The sequence below is a fragment of the Serinus canaria genome, chromosome 8 (assembly GCF_022539315.1).
Source record: "Serinus canaria isolate serCan28SL12 chromosome 8, serCan2020, whole genome shotgun sequence".
Classification (NCBI taxonomy): Eukaryota; Metazoa; Chordata; class Aves; order Passeriformes; family Fringillidae; genus Serinus; species Serinus canaria.
In genome coordinates, this window is record NC_066322.1 from 29984144 (window position 1) to 30003991 (window position 19848).

General features: G+C 44.3%; 1 protein-coding gene across 3 annotated transcripts in view; it reads left to right on the forward strand.

Annotated features, from left to right (window-relative positions):
- Window positions 1-668: 668 nt before the first annotated feature.
- The window catches only part of TEDC1 (tubulin epsilon and delta complex 1), a 70647-nt gene continuing 51467 nt past the window's right edge, over window positions 669-19848 (forward strand). For 2 of the 3 annotated variants that reach the window (XM_050977534.1, XM_050977536.1), the window contains exons 1-3: window positions 669-830; window positions 1772-1850; window positions 7514-7716. In XM_050977534.1, the coding sequence (XP_050833491.1) occupies window positions 675-830; window positions 1772-1850; window positions 7514-7716 (438 nt within the window). In that variant the 5' untranslated portion in view covers window positions 669-674. Of the gene's footprint in view, window positions 831-1771; window positions 1851-7513; window positions 7717-15222; window positions 15470-19848 lie in introns of those variants that run through there. The other variant, XM_050977535.1, reaches the window with a different exon arrangement.

Here is a 19848-nt window from a genome sequence, read left to right on the forward strand (position 1 = left end):
GTCCCCGGAGCTGTTGTGACTGCAGCAGAGCTGTGCTTTTGCCACAGCCTAAGCCGGCTTTCCGGCTTTTGCATCAGCTCTGCCCACCAGAAAGGGTGGGGGAAGCTCGCAGGGCTACCCCGGGTGTTTTCTGCTGGGGCAGGAGGCGCCTCCATGGCTCGGGGGGGGGGGGTGGTGACACGTGTGGGTCACTGCCCTGGAGAGTTCCGTGCCCCGAGCCATGCGCGCAGGCTGAATGAGCGTCGGTATCACCGGGGGTCCAGGAGGTGCGAGGACATCCAGGGAGATGCAGGGACTGCAGAGACATCCAGGGACATGCAGGGTAGTGCAGGGAGATGCAGGGCGGTGCAAGGTGATGCAGGGAGGTGCAGGCAACTGTAGAGACATCCCGGGCGATGCAGGGACATCCAGGGTGGTGCAGGGAGATGCAGGGCGTTGCAGGGAGATGCAGGGCGATGCAGGGAGATACAGGGTGTTGCAGGGACATTCAAGGCGGTGCAGAGACATGCAGGGCGGCGCAGGGAGATGCAGGGCGGTGCAGGGATATGCAGGGCGACAGGCAGGGCTGGCGCGCCCGCAGTGCCCCCTCCCCGCGGCCAGGAGGCGCTGCCGCGGGCGGGCGGCCCGGAAAGGCGCTCCCGCTGGGCCCGGGGGCGGTGGGAGCGAGCGGCGCGATGCGCGGGCGGCAGCGGGAGCAGCACCGCGAGCAGCAGCGGCAGCGGGGCCCGGCGCTGCCCGCAGCCGTCGGGGCGCTGTGCCGGGCCCTGCCGCCCCGCGCCCGGCCTGCCCCCGACACCCTGCGCCGCGCCAGGTTCGACCGGCCGCAGGCGGTGAGCGCCGGCAGCTCCGCCCGGAGACCCTGCGGGGCGCAGGGCAGCGGGGACTGGCGGGACAGCCGAGTGCGGCGGGGCCCGGGGGCAGACTCGGCTCTGCGCGGCAGCGCGACGGCACCGAGCTTTGGGCAGGCCCTGCGTGCGGGGCTGCGGTGCGGTCCCGGCTCGGTGTGGTCCCGGCTCGCTGTCCGCCCCGCTGACCCGTGTTAGGGGATCTCAGCAAACTCGCCGCTCTGGGAAGGGCTGCACCTTACTGTGGTTGTAACTTAAGGCTTGGTGTTTCACTCTGGTCTGCGACACCTCGGTGTCGCTTGGGGTTTGCTGCCCTTTGCCCAGCTTGGGTCTTGCTTTGCCTCCGAGGCTTCCAGCTCGCACACAGGGTACTTCCCTTCCTCGGCTATTTTTAAGGGTTTTACAAGTGTTGACTGAGATTCCAGCTGTAAGAATCACTATTTGAGTTTGTCAGCATGCTGTCCTTGTGCAGCCAAGAAACGATTCCCATTTCCAGCTCATTCTGTTGTGCCTCTTGTTTGTGAGCTTGGTGCTGTCGTGGTCAGACCTTACCGCTCTGTTCAGGTGCCTGTTTGACTGCGGCTGAGCTGCGCCATGTGTGGTTGTATCAGAGCAGATTTTGGAATGCTCCTCCACACATGGGTCTCACAGTAGAAGTGCTGAGTGTTGCTGTACAGCCAGGATTAGCCCTTTTCTTTCTGGGTGCTGGTTCTGTAGATTCTGTGTTCATCAGGCAGGAACATGAACATACATGAACAGGAACATTGACGTACATGAACCTGCCTGATCAGATGGTGTTAGCTGGATCAGCAGGTGTGCTGTTCCATGTATGATGTTCAGATATGGGCTTAATTGCCTAATTAAGACTAAATAATATGGCAGATATTTTTCCTGCTGATCTCCCCTTCCACCCCTCTCTTTTGCAGAGCCTGGACTTCTGGAAGCTGCTCTACGTGCTTCTGAAGCAGATTCACAGGGGCAGGTGGACAGAGTCTGATGCCATAGGTAACGTCATTCTGGCTGACTGCAGTTTCCATCTGTCCTGGGACTGGTTTTGTAGCACCTTTGGCTCCTTTCTCCCTGGTGTGAGTGCTCTCTTTTGGACACCTGTGCCACCAATGTACCAGGCCTCAGGTTTAGTGATGAGGAAGTGTGCTGTGAGGCAGGTTTGCTACTCTTTGATGTGCTTTGTCCTGGAAACTGGGATGTTTCCACAGGCTCTTGCATCCCTGTGATGTTTTATTGCAGGTAAATCTCTGCAATGATGTTATGCATTCTCAGTATCTGCAAAGACAGAAGTAGGTTTGGTTTTTCCCTTTGGTTCCTTCTTTTCCCATTCCCATATCAACCAAAGTTGGTACTTTTCTATCCAGTCCACTGTCAGAGCCAGGAATTGCAGTGTAAGAACCATAAAGACAGTGAAGTTCTAGACAAAACAAGAAATGGACTGTGTGTGATTATTTTAGGGGGACTGTGAATAATGTCTTTAAGGACAGGGCCACTACTTCAGAGAGAAGCTGAATGCAGATTGGCTTCTCAAAACAGCAGAAGACTATTTACTTCTTAAATGTACCTTATTCCAAGTACAACACTACTCCCCATCTTCTCTCTTGAAACATGTCTATCTAGGGCCTTTTCATTGTATAAGAATTGTATTGTGATGAATCAAGGTCTCCTCATACCAGCTCCATTTAATATTCACTTTTGCCCTTGAAAGCAAAACACCCTAAACAGCACTGTATAAGCCCCTGATTGGCTGTGAGCCTGGTGGCTCTGTAAATGGAATTAAGAAAGGTTCAGCACTGTGGAATGCAGAACAAAACCACCAGCATAGTTTAGCTGGTGGCTCAGCAGGAAGTCCTGTTACTCGCAGGACTGCTATTTTTCATTTGGCTGTTTTTATTTTTCCACTCATCCACAGTCTCCTGTGTACGGCAAGTCTGTTTATTGACTGTCTCCCACAACATTGTGGATGTGGTCCTGCACATGTGCAACCTTACTGGATCCTGGTTGCTCCCATACTAATTGCCTGTAGCATTTGGGGACAGAATTTCCAAGTGCATGTGGCACTTGGTTCCTGGCTCTGGAGACAGCAAACACAGCCTCCACTGGTATATTGTGAGGTAGCTATGTGTGGTTCTGCTGAGAACTGTTCAGCTGATTTCTGAGAAACCTTTTTAGTCACAACTTGGTGATTAAAGCTGAAATTCGGGCTGGAGAGCTGTACTGTTTTTCAAATGACAGTAATTACTTTTGCTTGGCAAGTGAATGAGTTGTCTGCTCTGAACACAATCGATATTTTACTGCTTTTCTTCTCTGCCCCAGCTCTGGTCTCTTGTGTATTTCATGCAAATGAAATAAGCCTTGGGCATAGGCACTAAATAACTTTCTCAGGTTTGTGTAGGATCCTGTTACAAAATAGAGAATTAAAACAGCTTCCTCTAATCCAAGTCTAGTGCCTTAGTCCACAGATCAAGCTTTGCTTTTCTTTACTCTTTTTGTACAACCTCTTAATAACCTCGGTTAAAATAAGGAGGGCAGCAGTTGCCAGATCCCAGAGGAAGGCTGTGAAGATTCCTTTGGTCTCGGGGTTACTGTGAGCATAGAAACAGCTTTCTGGAAAAGAGAAGCCATTCTCCAGTGATCTTGTATCCTTTATTTTTCAAAAGGAAACACTGATCTTTGGCCAGTTCAGGAATCCCACTGAAGCCTACCAGTCAGTGGTTGTGAAATTCTGCAGCCGCTCCTGGTTTCTTGTTCTCTGAGAATTTTTTCTTCCCACAGTGAAAAGCACTTAACTGTAAATTTTAGTGTAAACTTGCTGTTATACCCAGCCCCTTAAATATGTCACAGCAGTGGGCCACTGGACAGTGGAGAGTCTGAGTAAGCTGTGTGAATACTCTGGGCATAACCTTGCTGATGAAATCATGATCAGTGGTTTCATGCTGCTTGTTCTTCACAGAGGCTAATGAACTGGGTTAACAGCCTGACAGCCACACCAGGTAGCAGTGCATTTGGATACTCAGATAGTTGGAGGACACATTCATTTTCTGGGATTATAGCGTGGGAAAGAGATCTGGAGCCGCAATAGATTTTTGTTTGTTTGACTAATGTAGCAGAAAATGTTTTTCTGAAGCAGTAGTTTCCCATGATAACCACTACCTACGCAGGTGTCCCTTGTCTGAGTGCACGAAGTAATGTGTCTGTGTCTGTGTCTGTGCTTGGACTTGTAGTTCCTTTCCATTTTAGCCTGCCAGGCTAGTGCATAGCTCTTATTTGAATATCATCTTGTAAGTCACTGAAAGTATCTGTCAGGACTCAACAGTGGAAGGGCACAGCTTGAGTGTAGTTTTAAGTGAGCTGAACCCTGAGGTTCATCCCCAGCTTGATCTTACTTGCTGAATATAGTTTTATAAATGATATCTGTGGAGAAGGGGATTAGTTGGAAGCCTTGTGAAGGTATTTCTGTATAAATTTCCTAATCCTAATGCCATAAGAAGATGTCAGAGAGGTGTTTAGTGGGTCTCTTCTATCTGAGTGATGTTTTTTCCTCTCTCTTGGTTGCACATTAAGAAAGAATCCATCTTGGTCCTGGGTACTCACATAACCTTTACTGCCAATTATACTTTTGCCTTTTTACTTGAGCACTCTGGAGATGGGGAAAACTGAGGGACTTATCTAAGGTCACAGGAAGGCTCCTTGAGCCCCAGTTCCAGATCCATGCCTTGACTGCTCACTCCCAATTCCTGCCTGGCACACCAGCTGTACCCTCTCCTGTGAGGGCAGCATGGTGCAGAGGGAGACATGAAAGAGGGGGAGATAAAGGACCAGAAGAACACTGAAATTCAGGTGGTGAGTTGCCTTGGTGGATCTGGCCTGAGTGATATATCAGAGCAGGGAAATGGTGATAAAAGAAAATAAAAAACACCTCACCTGCTTGTCTTTCCTCCACTTTGATATGTAATTTTTTTAAGGAGCTCCTTGAACTGCAGATGGCAGCATGTGATGCTTATTTGCTTTGAAAAAGGAGGAAAGCATATAGTGATCATCCTTCCTTTTGAAGGATTTCTGCCTTTACCTGTTATGGCAGTTCCTTTCTTGACAAATGCACACAGAAAAGGAAAGGATGACATGAAAACTCTGCTCATGTAGGAATGTTCATGACTGATCAAAATAAAATCTGTACTATCTCCATGTTCCTCTTGTGCTTGAGGGGTTGGAGAGCACAGCTACAGGAAGATTTTTTCGCATTTCTGCCATCCTGACATGGGGAAGGGAAGCTGCTTGTTTCATTCACAGGGTCTGTGGAAAGAGCAAATGGAGCAATTTAGGTCTTTTGCTTTGTAGGAATGCCTGAACTGCTTGAAACTGTAGATTCCTCTAGCTCCACCCAGCTGTGACAGCTGTCAAAGGGAAAGAGAAGAGCTAATATAGAAGGATGCTTTCACAGCATGGGGGGATATTCCTTCAGCCTCCAGCAGTTTACATCTCAGACTTTCCAATCCAGAGAGGGTATGGTTGTGTTTCATAAGTTTCCATGGACTGCTGTTCTGTAAATCCAGTTTCTCCTTGAGCCTGAGTGACTCTTAGGAGTCCAAAGAGTCCCACAGTGAGCAATTTCAGAATTTTGCTGCATATGTGAAGAGCATCTCTTTGATCATGTTTTGACTCACATGCTTGCTGACTTTGTTGGCTCACAGTTCTTGTGCTGAGTGTTGTGCAAACAAATCATCCACTCTTCACCCATTGCACAGCACTCAGGATTTTGAAGAGTTCTGTCATATCCATTCTTGCTCTTCTTCTTGGCCTACTTCATCGCTTCTTACAATGCAGCTGTTCTGTACTTGTGATTGTACTTGTCCTTTCTCTTCATTCCTTTCCAAATCTTCTCTAGCCTTAATGGGAGAGAAGAAATAAAGCTCATGGTGGGTATTTGTGTTCTGTTAAGTGTCCTTGCTGGGTTTCTCACACTGGGTTTGCCTTTGGATGCCTGTCAGAACCAATTGTGATGCTGTCATTAAAAACCTTATCATCTGAGATGGTGTTCCTGAGCCCACGGAGCAGTTCCAGGTCCCGTCTTATAAGTCAGTAAAGTTAGGAACATTTCTTTCATTGTGCACATATTTTTTATTTTTTTCTAAGAATACTTTTATCTGTCTTTTTATAGTTTGGCTCGAGGTTCTGTAGTCCTTCATGATCTGCCTGCTTTCTTTATTACTAATATCACATCAGCACCAAGTTTTCTGTCACTGTCACGTTGTCTAAGTGTCATTTTGAGTTGTTTGAACAGCAGCTGTTTAGCACAGAGCTCTCATGTGAAACCACTATTTATTCCTGCCCTCTGGTTTTTGTCTGCTGGGTATTTGTCATTGATCCAAAGCTTTTCCTCTCCCTCCGCTGCAGTGCCTTGGTTTCTTTGTGCAAGCTGGAAAGTCTAAATGTCTTGCATTGGTTGAATCTTCCTTATCCACTTGCTTCTTGTTGCCCTCAGAGAACTCCAGAAACTTTTTGAGCAGGTCTTCCTTTTACAGCTGTTGGTTCTTAGCCAGTATGTGTTGTTTTCATTGTCCCCCTAATTATGTTCTTTATTCTGTTTTTGGCTTAGTACAGAGCCAAGGTTTATTGGGCAGAACCTTTTTTAATAATAACTTTCTCTATGTTTCCTCAGTATTTTAGAGCCCTGCTGTGGCTGTCTTGTAGCTGTCAGGTAACATTTACTGGTGTGAAGGAATATAGATCAGAGCATTCCTGAGAATTTAATAGCCCATGTGCTGTGCTGCATTATCTCTGCTCTCTGGCGCTCAGAGATTTGCAGCAGGCTGTGAGACTCCTATCTCTAAATTCCAGTTTAGTTCAGGAGTAGAGTGGTTCAGAGTGTTTACTAATTCATAGCATGCTTGGTGACTCATAAAAAATGAATAGGTGAATTGGAGTCCCATTGTAGTGGGGGTGGGTGGGTGCCTTTGTTGCCTTTGTTAATTTCCAAGAGGCCATTACTGGTCTTGATCCCAACTTTGCATTTCTTCTTTTCCCGGAGCAGTAGTTCCTGCAATCAGAATGGGGCAGTATAAAGAAGGCTTTTATCCTTTCCCTCCTGTCCTTCACCAGTTGATGATTGTTGCATATAGATAAAACCTTATAAAAGAAAAGTCTTATAAAACATGGTTTAAACCTTACTATTCTGGCTAAACTAACCTGTTAAGTTCCCATGAGAAAAAAAATCAGTTTACATAACAATCTATTCTTATGAGAAAAGAGTTCACACCTACAAAAATAAGAAGTCTATCCTGTGAGAATCTATGAAGAAAAAATATAAACTATCTGGAAAGAAAAAAATTTGATCAACATGTACATTAGCTATTAGCAACCAATCAGTGAGTTTCAGTAATTTGCTATCCTGTGAAATTCAAACAGGGTACCTTCTAATACCATATAAAAGTAAGCTATGTACAATAAAGATTCAGCCATTCTACACAAAAAACCAAGCATCTCATCCATCTCATTTCCATCTCCGGCTCAAGGCTACAATGACCCTTGATAAAGATTAAGTCCCCACTGTCTTCCTGAGGTTGGGGTCAAAGTGCTGCCCTCCCAGGAGCAGCACTGTGGAGCTGAGTGGGCGAGTGCAGTGCTGCAGGATGTTACCCTCAGTTGTTTTGCTCTTCCAGGTGCCCAGGTGAGCTTTGTCAAGTGGGCTCTGTGGTACCATGGCTACAGGCGGCCCCAGCTCCAGCGGCTCGTGGCCGACGGCTCCGCGGGCAGCCGGGAGCTGCTGCTGGCCTTCTCCTGGCTGCTGCACTGCCCTGGCCTCCTGGAGCAGCTCCTGGCTCGGAACAGAGTGCAGACTGGGGATGAGACCTCCCTGTGCACGGTGAGCATGCTGTGTCCTTCCACCCCACCCTGTCCACGAGTCACCTGTGACAGCAGCTGTGTCACCACCAGTGTGTGATGGGTGCTGTCCTGGTGCCTTGGCAGGTGAGTGACTTCAGCTTCAAAAAAGGCCAGTGTCTATTTCCTTTCCCTTCTCTAAGCTTTCTGCGTGCAAAGCTTAGGGGTTCTTTGTCACAGACATATTTTATGAAAAATATATTTTCTCCTGAGAAGCTGAGAAGCCTCAGAGGAAAAGAAAAACAATAATTCTCTGCTGCTGTGGAATGCAACAGGTGCATCTTGGATTGGTCCATGTCGTTGTTTTTAACTAATGGCCAATCACAGTCCAGCTATCTCAGACTCTCTGGTCAGTCACAAGATTTTATTATCATTCAATTCCTTTCCTTTCTAGCTTTCTGTTGAAATCCCTTCTTCTATTCTTTTAGTATAGTCTTAGTATATAATTTTCTTATATATCATAAAATATTTAATCACCCTTCTGAAACATGGAGTCAAGATTCTCATCTCTTCTCTCATCCTGGGACCCCTGCGAGCACCACCACAGTTCTTTCTCTTTATCAAACTCCCACCCCTGCCTGAATTCCCTGATTTCTATTTCCAGTACCACTGTGGAGGTAAGTGAATCTCTTCAGTCTCTCTGCTTCTGGGTCTTGGGCTCCCAGACTGAGCTGTGAGTGGTTCTGCAGGGCAGGCAAACAGGTTAGCAATGAATGCTGGCTGTGTTGGCACTGTTGGGTAGAGAAGGTTAGGCATATAATACTTTTAACAAACAACAAGGTCTCAAATGGCAGCTCCTGCCCTTGAGGTAACTAATGACCTTTGAGAACACACTGGAGTGTGTTGTTTTTTCTATTAATAAAAGCTGTTAGTACATAGAAAGTCTGTTCTGAAGTAACCATCATCTAGTCAGACACTAATACTGCTCAGTCTGCTTCAAGATGACAGGCTCACAGAATTTCTTAGTTTTTGGCACAGGACTTTGTAGGTCAGAAGCCCTACCTGCTGATTATCTCGTGGTGTGTAAGGTGTGTGGTCTTTCTTGAAGCCATATATGTTTTTTCCCTGGTTTTGTGGAGCCATTTTAGGGGGCAGCAAAGCAGGAAAGCAAAAGTTTGGAAAGCTGCAATATAGAAACAGTGTCTTCAGAAGGAAAACACTTGTACAAATGGAAAACAGTTCAAGGGAAAGAATCCTTTTTGTAACAACATTACAAGAAGTATTTTGAGGAAAGGGACCACTCTTGGTGCACTACAGTTATTTGCTGCACAGAAGAGGGAGCACAAGAGGCTGAGCTGTGAGTGGCAGTGCCATCTACTTATGTGAAGAGTGCCTTGAGATTTCAGAAAAACACACTGCTGGACAACTTTTTACTTTCATCATCTCTTTTACCTTTTTCTTGTTTTTCATCTGCACTAGCAGGGTTTTTTTTTTTAATCTTTTTTTTTGTTGTTAAAATTTTTCTTCTGTTACAAAAGAGTGACAAGTGAAATGTGACATGAATTCAGGGAGTGGGGCAGCACCTGTGTTATTTTCTCTGAAGGCTTTAAGTTTTGCATTTCCCAAAAAGGGATGAAAGAACTATGGTAATACATTGTTATCTCTTATGGTCACACATACTGGTATGTCTTTCACTGCAATGCTCACCTGCTGTACTCGTGTTTCTCAAAAAGCATGGAATGCATATTAAATGTTTTTACTCCATAACTGTCAAAACAGTGTTTGGAAAGGCTTAAGAGTCTGAATTTTTTTTTTAATAGACCAGACAAAAATTGTATAGACTGGAAGTTGGAGTTAGCTTATCTATGTAAAGCTCATTGTATTAATGGAAACATCTCTTGTATGGTGTTCATCTCGCAGTTTTCATGCTCCAATAAAATAGATATTTTCAAGGGAAAAAAAAAGAATATAGTTACAGCATAACTAGTGGGTTTTGTGATTCTCCATCACAAGAAAGTTAAAACAAATGGAATTTTGAGGGAGAGGTCTTATCTTTTATTTGATCAACCAGGCATTGCAAAACCAATAAATTCAGCCTTAGGTTAGAAATGAAGATCTAGGAATGCACTGGCAAGGATGCAAGGAGGCAATGGTGGGTGAAGAGGAGATGGATGGGTCACACACCTCATTGAATCAGCTCCTTGTAAACCACTCATTAAAACCTGCTGTTTGTTTGTTTCATAAAAGTGTTAAGTTTTATTGTTGTTAGATATTGTTATTTGCTAGCTGTTGTTATTTTGGGGAGTAATCATGTGGCAAAGCCTGCTCATCAGCCAGTAATCAGCAATAAAACCCCAAAATCACAGTAAGAAAGGGGGAGGTTGTCACTTTGCTGCCTGACATCTTGTAAGTTAACACACCAGACGTGTAGTCTCTGCAGTCTTAACTGTCTTCTATTCCAGTAAAGTGAAGGAAAAAGGTAAAAGAAGAGGAAAAAACGTTCACTCAGGAAAGATATGTCTCAAAGAATAGGAGAAAGAAAAGGGAATGCTCTTTAAAACAATTGAAATGAAATTCTCATTTGAGAACTTGAAAAATCTTCCACTCAATGGAATCTTTAATGACTACAATTAATTTTCCTGAAGTGAAAATTTTGCAAAACAAAAATCCATGAAATACATTTGGTTCTGTGCATGGCTGAGATCTCTGCCAAAATGAGCAAAGTGTGAAAGCCAGTACTTGCTGGAAAAGTACATCTGTTGGTCTACCAGTGAGAATAAATTTGGAGAGAATCCTTACCCTTTGTCTTCATTTAAAAGGAAAGGAGTCTCAATAACTGTAGGCATAGCTTCAGTTCAAACTGATATTCATGCGGTTGGCTTTTAAAATTTTGTCTGAAATCCACAAAGATGAACAGGGTCTGTTGTGTGAGAAGAGAGAATGGAGCTAATCCCTAAATTAAGTGTACAGTCATGTTCTGACTGTTCTTTCAGCCCAAGTTTAAAACAAAGCCTGCTGAACTGCTGATGATGTGCCAAATACCCAACATATCATTGGCCAGTTAATTGAAATAATTTCATTTCAGGCTACCACACTCTGGCCTTTTATTCCTTTGCAGTTCCTTAGCAACATCGTTTTCTTTCCCTGCAAATTGAACACTTCCATCAGCTCTAAAGGATTTTTAGAGGCACAAGAGTATTCATGACACATGATGGACAAGGAACTCAAGCTCTGCATGGAATTCTTAATCTTTTGAACCTGAGCTGGAAAAAGCTTCCACAAGCTGACTTTTACTTGTACTTACATTTTCAGAAAGTTAAGTGATTCCTGAAATTATAAACTCAGAGATGATGAAAGGTGGTAAGAGGTAGTGCTAATGTACTCAGAACTCACTGTGAGGTGTGGTAGGACAGACATGGTTGGTAGCCTGGGCTGGTTCTGGGGGCTGGCTGCTTTTGTGCGTTAGGTAAGAGATTCCTTCAGGGCACCTCCATCTTGTGTTTTTTGGCAGGGCAGAGCTGCAGTGTCTCCTGAGCCAGGATCCTGGTGCCTGTGGCAGGTCCTTCCCTGGCCATGCTCTCTTCTAGCATGTGAAGTTTATAAACTGGGAGGGAAAACAGTTAAAGGAGCAAGCTGTGCAGGAGGAGCAGGAGAACGAGGAGGGGATCCATAATCCATGATAAACTGGGATCCATAATCCATGATAAACCTTAGAGCTGGGCTGCAGCAGTTCAGGTTCTTTGAATTTACTCTCCTCATCTGTCAGCAGGTTGGTGACTCCAGAGGCAGTTAAGTGAAAGTTCAAACCTTGCATGGGCCAGCTCTTTAGAAGAAGTAATCACAAACTCTGTTAGATCTATAAAGACTTAAGTACAATCTGAATTGAAGGCTCACATCGATGCACTGAAGTGTCTGCTTGGGAATTCTCACCTCTTAATTGCATTAAAGCACTGGGCCAGTAATTGAGGGACAAGGTTTTCAAAGGCTTTTGGCACCCCTTGTGAATTTCCATCTCAGATATGCACTGCTGTGATGTCTCAAAGTCTTCTGTTGCTTTGGTGATCATGTACTGGCAGATTATTCTCAAGTGCCATTTATTGATTCCTGTTCACACAGAACAAATCCAGGTGTACAAGACACAGCTGAAAACCTGTAGTTGAAACTGTCTCCTTCTCTGAACTTGGGAGGCACACCTGGGCAGTTCTCATTCTCTCTGAGAAGCATATAATTGATATAAACTTGCCTTTTTAGCACATTCAGTATTTGACTAATTTGTATTTACCTCGCATTTTAAGTTGCAGTGTTACCGACCCAGCTTTCTCCAAATCTGTGATGGTTTGGGCAGGTAATAGCAGTAATTTGTCAGCATATATTCTTCCTGTTTCCAGGGAGGAATACTGCCTGTGCTTCTTTTATTTTTACAGCTGAAATTAATCTGTGTGCCCTGTAATTTGATTATGGGTGAAGGCTGTTGAGCTTTTAAATGGGTGGGGCGATGTTATATCCCTCATGATCATCAGGAGATGTTGTACAAACACTGGTTCTTGTTTCCACTAATTCCCCCTGTCTGCTTCTGGACCTCCGAGTGAAATTGGATGCCCCTCCCTTTTTGTGAATTGGTATTAATCAACAAATAGAGCTGTTATGTCTCTTGTGCTTGGGATTCATGCATTTGTCTCTAGCATGCCAGAGTGAACTCCGTTTAATTGCTTCTGGTGGGCAAAAATGAAGATAAACATGCCTTCTGACCCTTAGGTTTGCAATTTGATTAATCTTTTGTTTGTCGTGGTCTAGTTTGGCTCACTGGCTATTTCCAGTATAGTGTAAGGCTTATGCTTGGTCTAATCTTGTTGCAATGCCTTTCTTTTACAGAAAACTTGACGGTCACTGCTGTTCCATAAACGATGTTATTAGAGGAAAGTGTTAAAGTAGCAGCCAAGATCGATGGTCCCCCCAGTAGAAAACCAGGAAACCTTGGGCACTAGTTTCAGTGAAAAGTAGTTTTCTGCAGTTTTTCCATGTCTTCATCAATTCCAGTGAGGACAGAGGAGGGAATTTTATTAACCTTATTGATTCTGACTCAGAGGCGTAATTACTTTCCAGATCTTTATGGGCTATATTAGTCTGTCAGCTTTCATTTTTTGGTTTTCCTCCCTTATTCCCTCAGCTTACACTTCTATTCTCTTTGTCCTCCTGTCTTCCTAGTAACTCTCACCATTTATGTTTTTGCCCTTTTTCTGCTATTACTGTTGCTGGATTCAGTAGCTGCTAAGGAACACTCTTTTTGTAAAAGCCATCTGTGAAACCTGAGCAGAGGGCTCAGGATCCCTGAGGTTTCTCCTCCAGAATTTTCCTCACCTCAGTGTGGCTGGCAAGTCTGTTGCAGCATACTTTGAACTTGTCGTGGTACCTTCTTCCTGTGCTACACTGGAAGATGTGCAGTTACCAACATTTGGCTTTGCTTGACACAGTGAATGCACAATTAACAAGTGTTTTTTTGTTTTTTCTAGACAGCATGTCAAAGTAAAACACTGCAAAAGACAAGTCTGAACTGATCAGAAAGGCTTATAATTTATTGAATCTGCTGTGTCTCTGGTAATGTCTGAATTGCAGAATTTCTTGAACTTGACATTACAGCTGACGTGTTCTGGATGGGGTTCAGCAGACAGGCCCGTGAGCTGTGTGAGGAGCAAATCATGAGGACTGGTGTGCTAGTAGGAAGGTTTACCATGGTCACACTGGTACTTTGCTGAAATCCAAGAGGGATTTTGAGATGTTTCAGTGCCTCTCCTGCCCTCCAGTGCCAGGGAGCAGCCAGTGCCTTTGGTATGTTCTGGTTATCTCCGGAGTTAAATGAGAACATCTGTTTGTGGTGTCCCACTGTCAGCAACCTGGGTCTGAGGTTGAGAGGATCCTCTGAAATAAAGCACTTTTCCCTCAGGAGGACTTTTCCTTCAGGAGTGTGTGGAGAGGGGCATGGCAGGTTCCTGGAGAGCCTGCCTCTGGGCTGCAGAGTTCTTCCTCCTCTCTCCTGGAGGGCAGCTGCTGTTCCCCTGTGTTCCCCTAGCTCCATGTGTGCTGTTGCTGCAGGGAGCTGCATCTTTCTGTCTCCAGAGGCTCCTATCTTGGCACAGTGGAGCAAATGGCCATGGGCAAGGGGAACTACAGCTGCAGGCAGGGGAAAAAAGGCAGTGCAAGGCATTACCTGTGTATGGTATTTCATGAGCCTTGCAGAACGCTCTCCCAGTGAAGATCTGCCCTGTCACGTGTTGGTCTTAGGATGTTGAGTTTCCATGTTCTGTCTGAATATATAATGCAGTGAGCATTGGGATTTTAGTGTTCTTTTAAAACCTTGCAGCTCTAAAGATTAGGAAATGCTGCTGAGCTCTGTTAAAGGCCTCGTGCTTTTGCTGTATTGCAGAGCTCTTAAACAGCCTCCCAAATGAGTGGGGAGGGATGGAATAAAGGACTGATGTGCTCTAGTGCCTCAGGCCCGTGGCTACTGCCAGAGAGGCTTGTTTGAACAAGGCAGGCATGGGTAAGACCTGTGTTCACATTTTCTGTTTCCCTCAGCACCTTCACTTTTTCACTTTTTGCCAAGAGTAAGCTCTTGGGAGTGCTGTTGTGAGTAGTAATTCTTACAAGAGGCATAGAAATTTAAAAGCTAAAAGGCCTTGAGGAAACACAGGACTTTTAGCTTTTTTTATTTTAATTGCTGAATGTGATACGAGCGTAACTTGGATGTTGTGGGCACTTATGTTTGTGGAAAACTTACTCTTCTATGCAAATATCTGGAGATTTAATTGGTATGTGCACCATGTGGAATGGGTTCTTACACCATCTATCTTTCCCTGCATAAATCTAATCTGGATCCTGCCTTGTCTGGGAGGAAATCCATGTAGTGTTGTTTATGGTGCTATTAATGAAAATAGTGCTGTCCCTTTTGCATTCATCTGTTCAGATTGGTCCTGTTCACATTTTCCCTCCTGCAGATAGATATATGGCTGTATTAATTAAGAAAGCTTGTCTGATACTGTTATTTCTGGCTCTGGTGTTTAATTACAAAAAAAACCAACAAAAAACTCTGTTCTGGTTCTGTTTAAAGATGTGTAATTACAGAAGTTAACATATGTTATGTCACATCAAAACCAATGTCTGAATTATGAGTGGCTCAGAACGAGCGCTCAGTAAAAGCTGCAGAAGCACTTTATTGGCTTGATTTATGTGACTGCCTTGCCTTTCCTGAGCCCTGCAGTGAGGATCTAAATGTGCTCCTACCCACCTTTGTGATACCAGGCTGTGGGCTTAGAGTAGTTAAGATCTGAGTGGTAACTGAGTAAATACTTTCTGTCTGGACCTGGAGTGAGTCCAGTGCAGGTGAGCAGTGGGGTTGGAATGTGCACTGGTGGCTTCAGCTGGCACTTGCTTTGTGTTGCTCTGCTCAAGGATTAGTGTCAGGGAATTGACCTAGTGCATCTATCCATGGGTTAAACATCTTATCCATGCTCCAGCAGGCTTGTTTCTCCATGGGTAGTTGTGAGCAGCAGATTGTTTGCTGGTTGTCCATGTGTGGAGGCGGAGAGTCGGTGCTTGGAGGGATTTGGAAGATGCCTGGGAAAAGCCAGAGCTCGGTGGGGATGAGCTGGGCTCTGTCCTGGGCCGACAGGTGGCAGCTCACAGTCAGAAAAGAGCATCTCTGGGGGAGCCAGCCCTGCCATCTCCGTGTTTTACAGCAGTGCAGGCAGCACGGCCTTTTCTGTTCCACTGCCTGCACAGGGCACAGTGAATTTATTAAGGTAAGGATTTATAAGCCTTAAAGATTCCTATATCAGTAGGAAAAGTGTGGAAAGTCTAGGTGAATTTGCACAGCAGAGTGTTTCCTCTGCAGTCCTGCCAATGGCATGTTGCTGGATCTGCAAGGAATTTTGTATTAAATCAGGTTTTGGAGTTTTAGTAAATCAAAATGATCAAAATCTCATTTGTGGGCAGAGCAAAATCTACTCCATACCAAGTCACTAAAATCCTCAAATAGAGCAAGTAGTGGAAAAAAATGCTCCCTTCTCATATGTCTGTAAACATGCAGGTGCCTGTGTTGTTCTTTGATGAAGTATTTATATGATGAAGTACTTGTTTAATTTATCTCCATCCACTGTTGGTACACCTGCTCTCTGATTTCTGAGAATGTGGGATTGCTTTGTATTTCAAACCAAAAAGAAAAGCTTAATTTCTGCTGTTGAAGTTGAAATTTCTCAATCTTTAATTTCTCTCTAAGCACGTTGCATGCAAGTTGTTTCCTCAGATGTATGGAATGTGGCTGAAAATTGATAAAGCACCATGTCTTTTTCACACCCTCCTTTCTCCCACCCCTTATTCTTTTCCTCTGAGTACTTTCATATCTGATGGCTTTTTTCAGTTCACTGTATTTCATGACTGACTTGTCTGCTCAGAACAATTCTGCCAGGACGACTTTGGCAGTGTTGGGGGTTTTTTAATGCACTTGCTTCATTGTCTAACCACAAGCCTATTCACACTTTTTGGGAATGATCTGACACCTTTTTTTTTTTTTTTAATAATTTGACTTGAAATAGCTTGGGATGGAATATTTAGGGCAAAATTTGTGTGTTAATGACTGAATTCTAGGCTGCCTTGCAAAAATTGTTAAATATATATTTTTTGGGAAATAAACCAGGTTTAGGTCTGACTAAGGCAGAGGTGTATTTGTGAGCCTCGGTTAGGTTTTGTAGTTTATGAGCTACCTTAACTGGGATGGTGATGGGTGCTGTCTTGGAAGGCGTATTTGTTCTGGGGCTTAGCTGTTTATTTCTCCTGGATCTTTTACCACAGGAGAGCTGGTTCTGCTGAAGTGTGGGCAGGGTGATAGTTCAGAAACTGGCTTGGAGGGAGCTTGTGTAAATATATGCTTGTCACTTTGATCAGGCTTGTGCCTGCTTTTCTTAGTCTTGCCAATGAGTGGATACTGAAAAGTTCTAACAGCAGTACTTGGAGCTTTTAGGATAGAAAGCTCCTTTGGGGTGAGTTATGGTGAGAGTGAAATGAGGAGCTTCATTCTATCTTCTGCTTAATCGATTTTCCTAAGTTTCACTGCTCAGGGGTGCTCTGGCAGGTCCACATCCCCCAGTTTGACCAGACTAGCTCAGCTATTACCATTGATGGGAAAAAAGCTCAATGTGGTGAGCAGGACATTGATGTTTGCTCATGTGACTTTTGAACTGCAAGGCTGTGGCACCAATTCCTCGAGCTGATCTAAGCACATTCCTTCTCTGAAATGGAATCAGAGAGAAGCATTAATTGCAGCAAACAGTTTTCAAGCAAAATGCTTCTCTGGGAAGTGGCTGTGGAATGATCTCTTCCAAAAGTGGTGTGGAGCATTCCAAGTGTGGGAAGGCCCTTGGGGTCTCTGGGTAGTTGCCTTGGTTGCTCTCTCTGTGAACTGGACTAAAAAAATTATGCAGTCCTGTGTCTCAGAGTGAATGTAGGTGTGTACCTGGACTGCTGCATAGATTAGATAAATTCACACTCGAAGCAAAGTCTGTAGCTTGGGCAGGTGTTTTAGTGATTTTCCACTCCCTGGGAGAGCAGTAAATAGTCTTAGATTGTAAAGATGGGACTGGAAATTGAGGTCACAGTATAATATGCAAGACCTTTTTTTTTTTTTACCTTGTTTACTTTATGCCAGGCTAAGTATTTCATAACAAAAGTAAATTTTTTGTGCAGTTTGTGAAATAAATAATGGAGAGATCCTGTTAAAAATGCATTGGCTGGCTTCTTTATTTTAATATTAATAAGGCAGGTTGCTACAATAAAATTAGCTCTGCATGGTGTTTGTACTGTACTGCCAAGCAATCGAGTCTAATGCCATTCCTTCCTGAAATAAATCCCCAGGAGAGCAGTATTTGTGCTGATCTGAAACCTCTAACCAGGGAAGTTGGAGTAGGACTGTAAATTATGGACACTGCAGATTTTAGTCTGGGATTCCCAAGTCTGTCTTTGGCCTTGTGGCTTTCTAGCTGCTTTTGTGAGGTGTTTTAATGTTCTTTCCACGTGGGTTTTCTCTGTTGCCATGACTAATATCCAACTGCTTGGCTACCATGCTAATGGGCAGCTTGGTAATCATATCTGCATGGTGTCCTGGTCCTGAACCCATCCTGGCTGGGGCAAAACAGTCTGAGCTGTGCAGGTGTTGGGAAGGATGCAGGTTTGACAAGAAGGTCAAATAGGACAGATTCGTGTGCTTGGCAGAAAGATTTTTGAATGTAGACTCTGAAGTAGGAATAGAGATGGAAGCAAGTTTTGATATAGAAGAAACTGCTGAGCCAGCCTTACTGGATAACCAAGGAGGCAAAGGGTGTGTTAGTTAGAAGGGGTTATTATGACTTAGAGGAAAGGATAAACCCACCTCAAACAAGATGTTTTTACCAAGCAGAAAGATGGCACAGGCAAACAGGTCAGCAAATGTGGCAAGTAGAAAAAAGGTCTCAGAATTTTCCACTGCAAGAAAACTGAAAAACAACTTCTGGCTTAAACTGTAATGTACTGACTTTTAGTGATTGGAGAACAGCAACATGAATATGGTAATTACAGCAGTTATGATGGGCTATGGACAATAGTTCAGGGATAGATTGGTTCTACTGTATGAAGATGCTCAGCAAAGAAAAGTACAGAATGCACTGTAACCAAACCCAAAGGGTCTCCAGGCCTGCCTGCAGCTGGAGCTGACAGCTGTGGGCACAGCTCTGTCACCCACCACCCTGGACTGCTGTAAGGTCTTGGATGGAATAAACTGCATTTTGGAGAGCCCCTGGAGTCCTGCATCCCTCATTCAGGCTCTTACATGGAGGTACTTGGCTTGGACTGCAGTGTCCTAGGACACAGTGCCTTTGTTTAGGAGCCTGGAGACAAAGGAGCAGAGGAAGAAGAGGCATGTTGGAGTTGACACAAACTCTTTTTTCTTTTTTTTTTTCCTCTTTTTATTTTGTTAAAGATGAATCTGTGCCTTTAAAGTAGAAGCTCTTTACCAGCCCTGCACCTCTGTGATTTATAGCATGTGTTTATCTGAGCCACAGAGTAAAAGGGAACAGACCTGTAACACTGATACAGTTTGGTATGTGACCAGAACAGCATTTTTGTGCTTATTACGAACACTCATTGTAATAGAGGTCCTGTCAGCTGGAGATACTTAGGTTCAAACAAGTGTTAGGGGGTTATTTGATCATGGTTGTAGACACACTTCTGTTGAAATCTCCATTAAGGCAAGATTAAATCTCTTCATTTTACAGTTTGCATTGTTAGTTTAGGATCCAAATTGGAACTACAGCCAAGCTTTGCCTGCCAACTGGATCTTTTGAAGATTTACGGAACGTGGAAATCTGTGAAGCAGGGAAGCACATATGCTTAAATACCATCAAGGTCTGTGGGTCCAAATATCTGCCTAAGTGTTTTCTTGCAAACAGTCATGTTTCAAGTAGGCCTTTTAAATTTCTACTCAAAAGAAATGTCTTGAGAGTCTAAGAACTGGGAGACACTTCCTTTCAGAATGTCAGACATCCATTCTGAATAACCAGGTCTTTGCAGTTCTGTGTTATTTCTGCTTCTTATGACATATTGTGGTAAAAACGTTTGGAGTGATGGGTTGTGTTTATTGTGTGTAATTCCTATGGACTGCAGGAAATGGAAGGCTCTACTTTAAATGGTATTACTGGCATCAGAAGTAAAACTACCCATGTCTTCTTCCCCTTTTAATTTGCAGTCTGCAGGAGTCTTAGCTGAAAACGGAGAGATCTGTCTGTACATGTGAATGATCTCTTTGTGCAAGGGGCTGGGGGGGGGGGGGTGAAATTCCCCATGTTCCTGGGAAAGAGATACCACTGAAATGTGCTGCAGGAATTTCATGCAGAAGATGAAGGTGTTGGCTGTTGTTGGGTTTTCATCTGCAGCAGAGGGAAAGTGGAACAAGATGAACAAATGGAAACTCTTTGCTTCTCTGTTCTTCCTTACAAATTACTCTGGAAAAGGCAAAACAAGCAAGACAGATGATACAACTGTAGCTGGGAGTGCCTCTGTGGACTTGTGGTCTCTGCCAGCTGCAGGATTTTTTCTTTCCTCAATCCTGCCAGATGGGAAATGCTGGATGGAGAAAAGAAAATAGCTGGGCAAG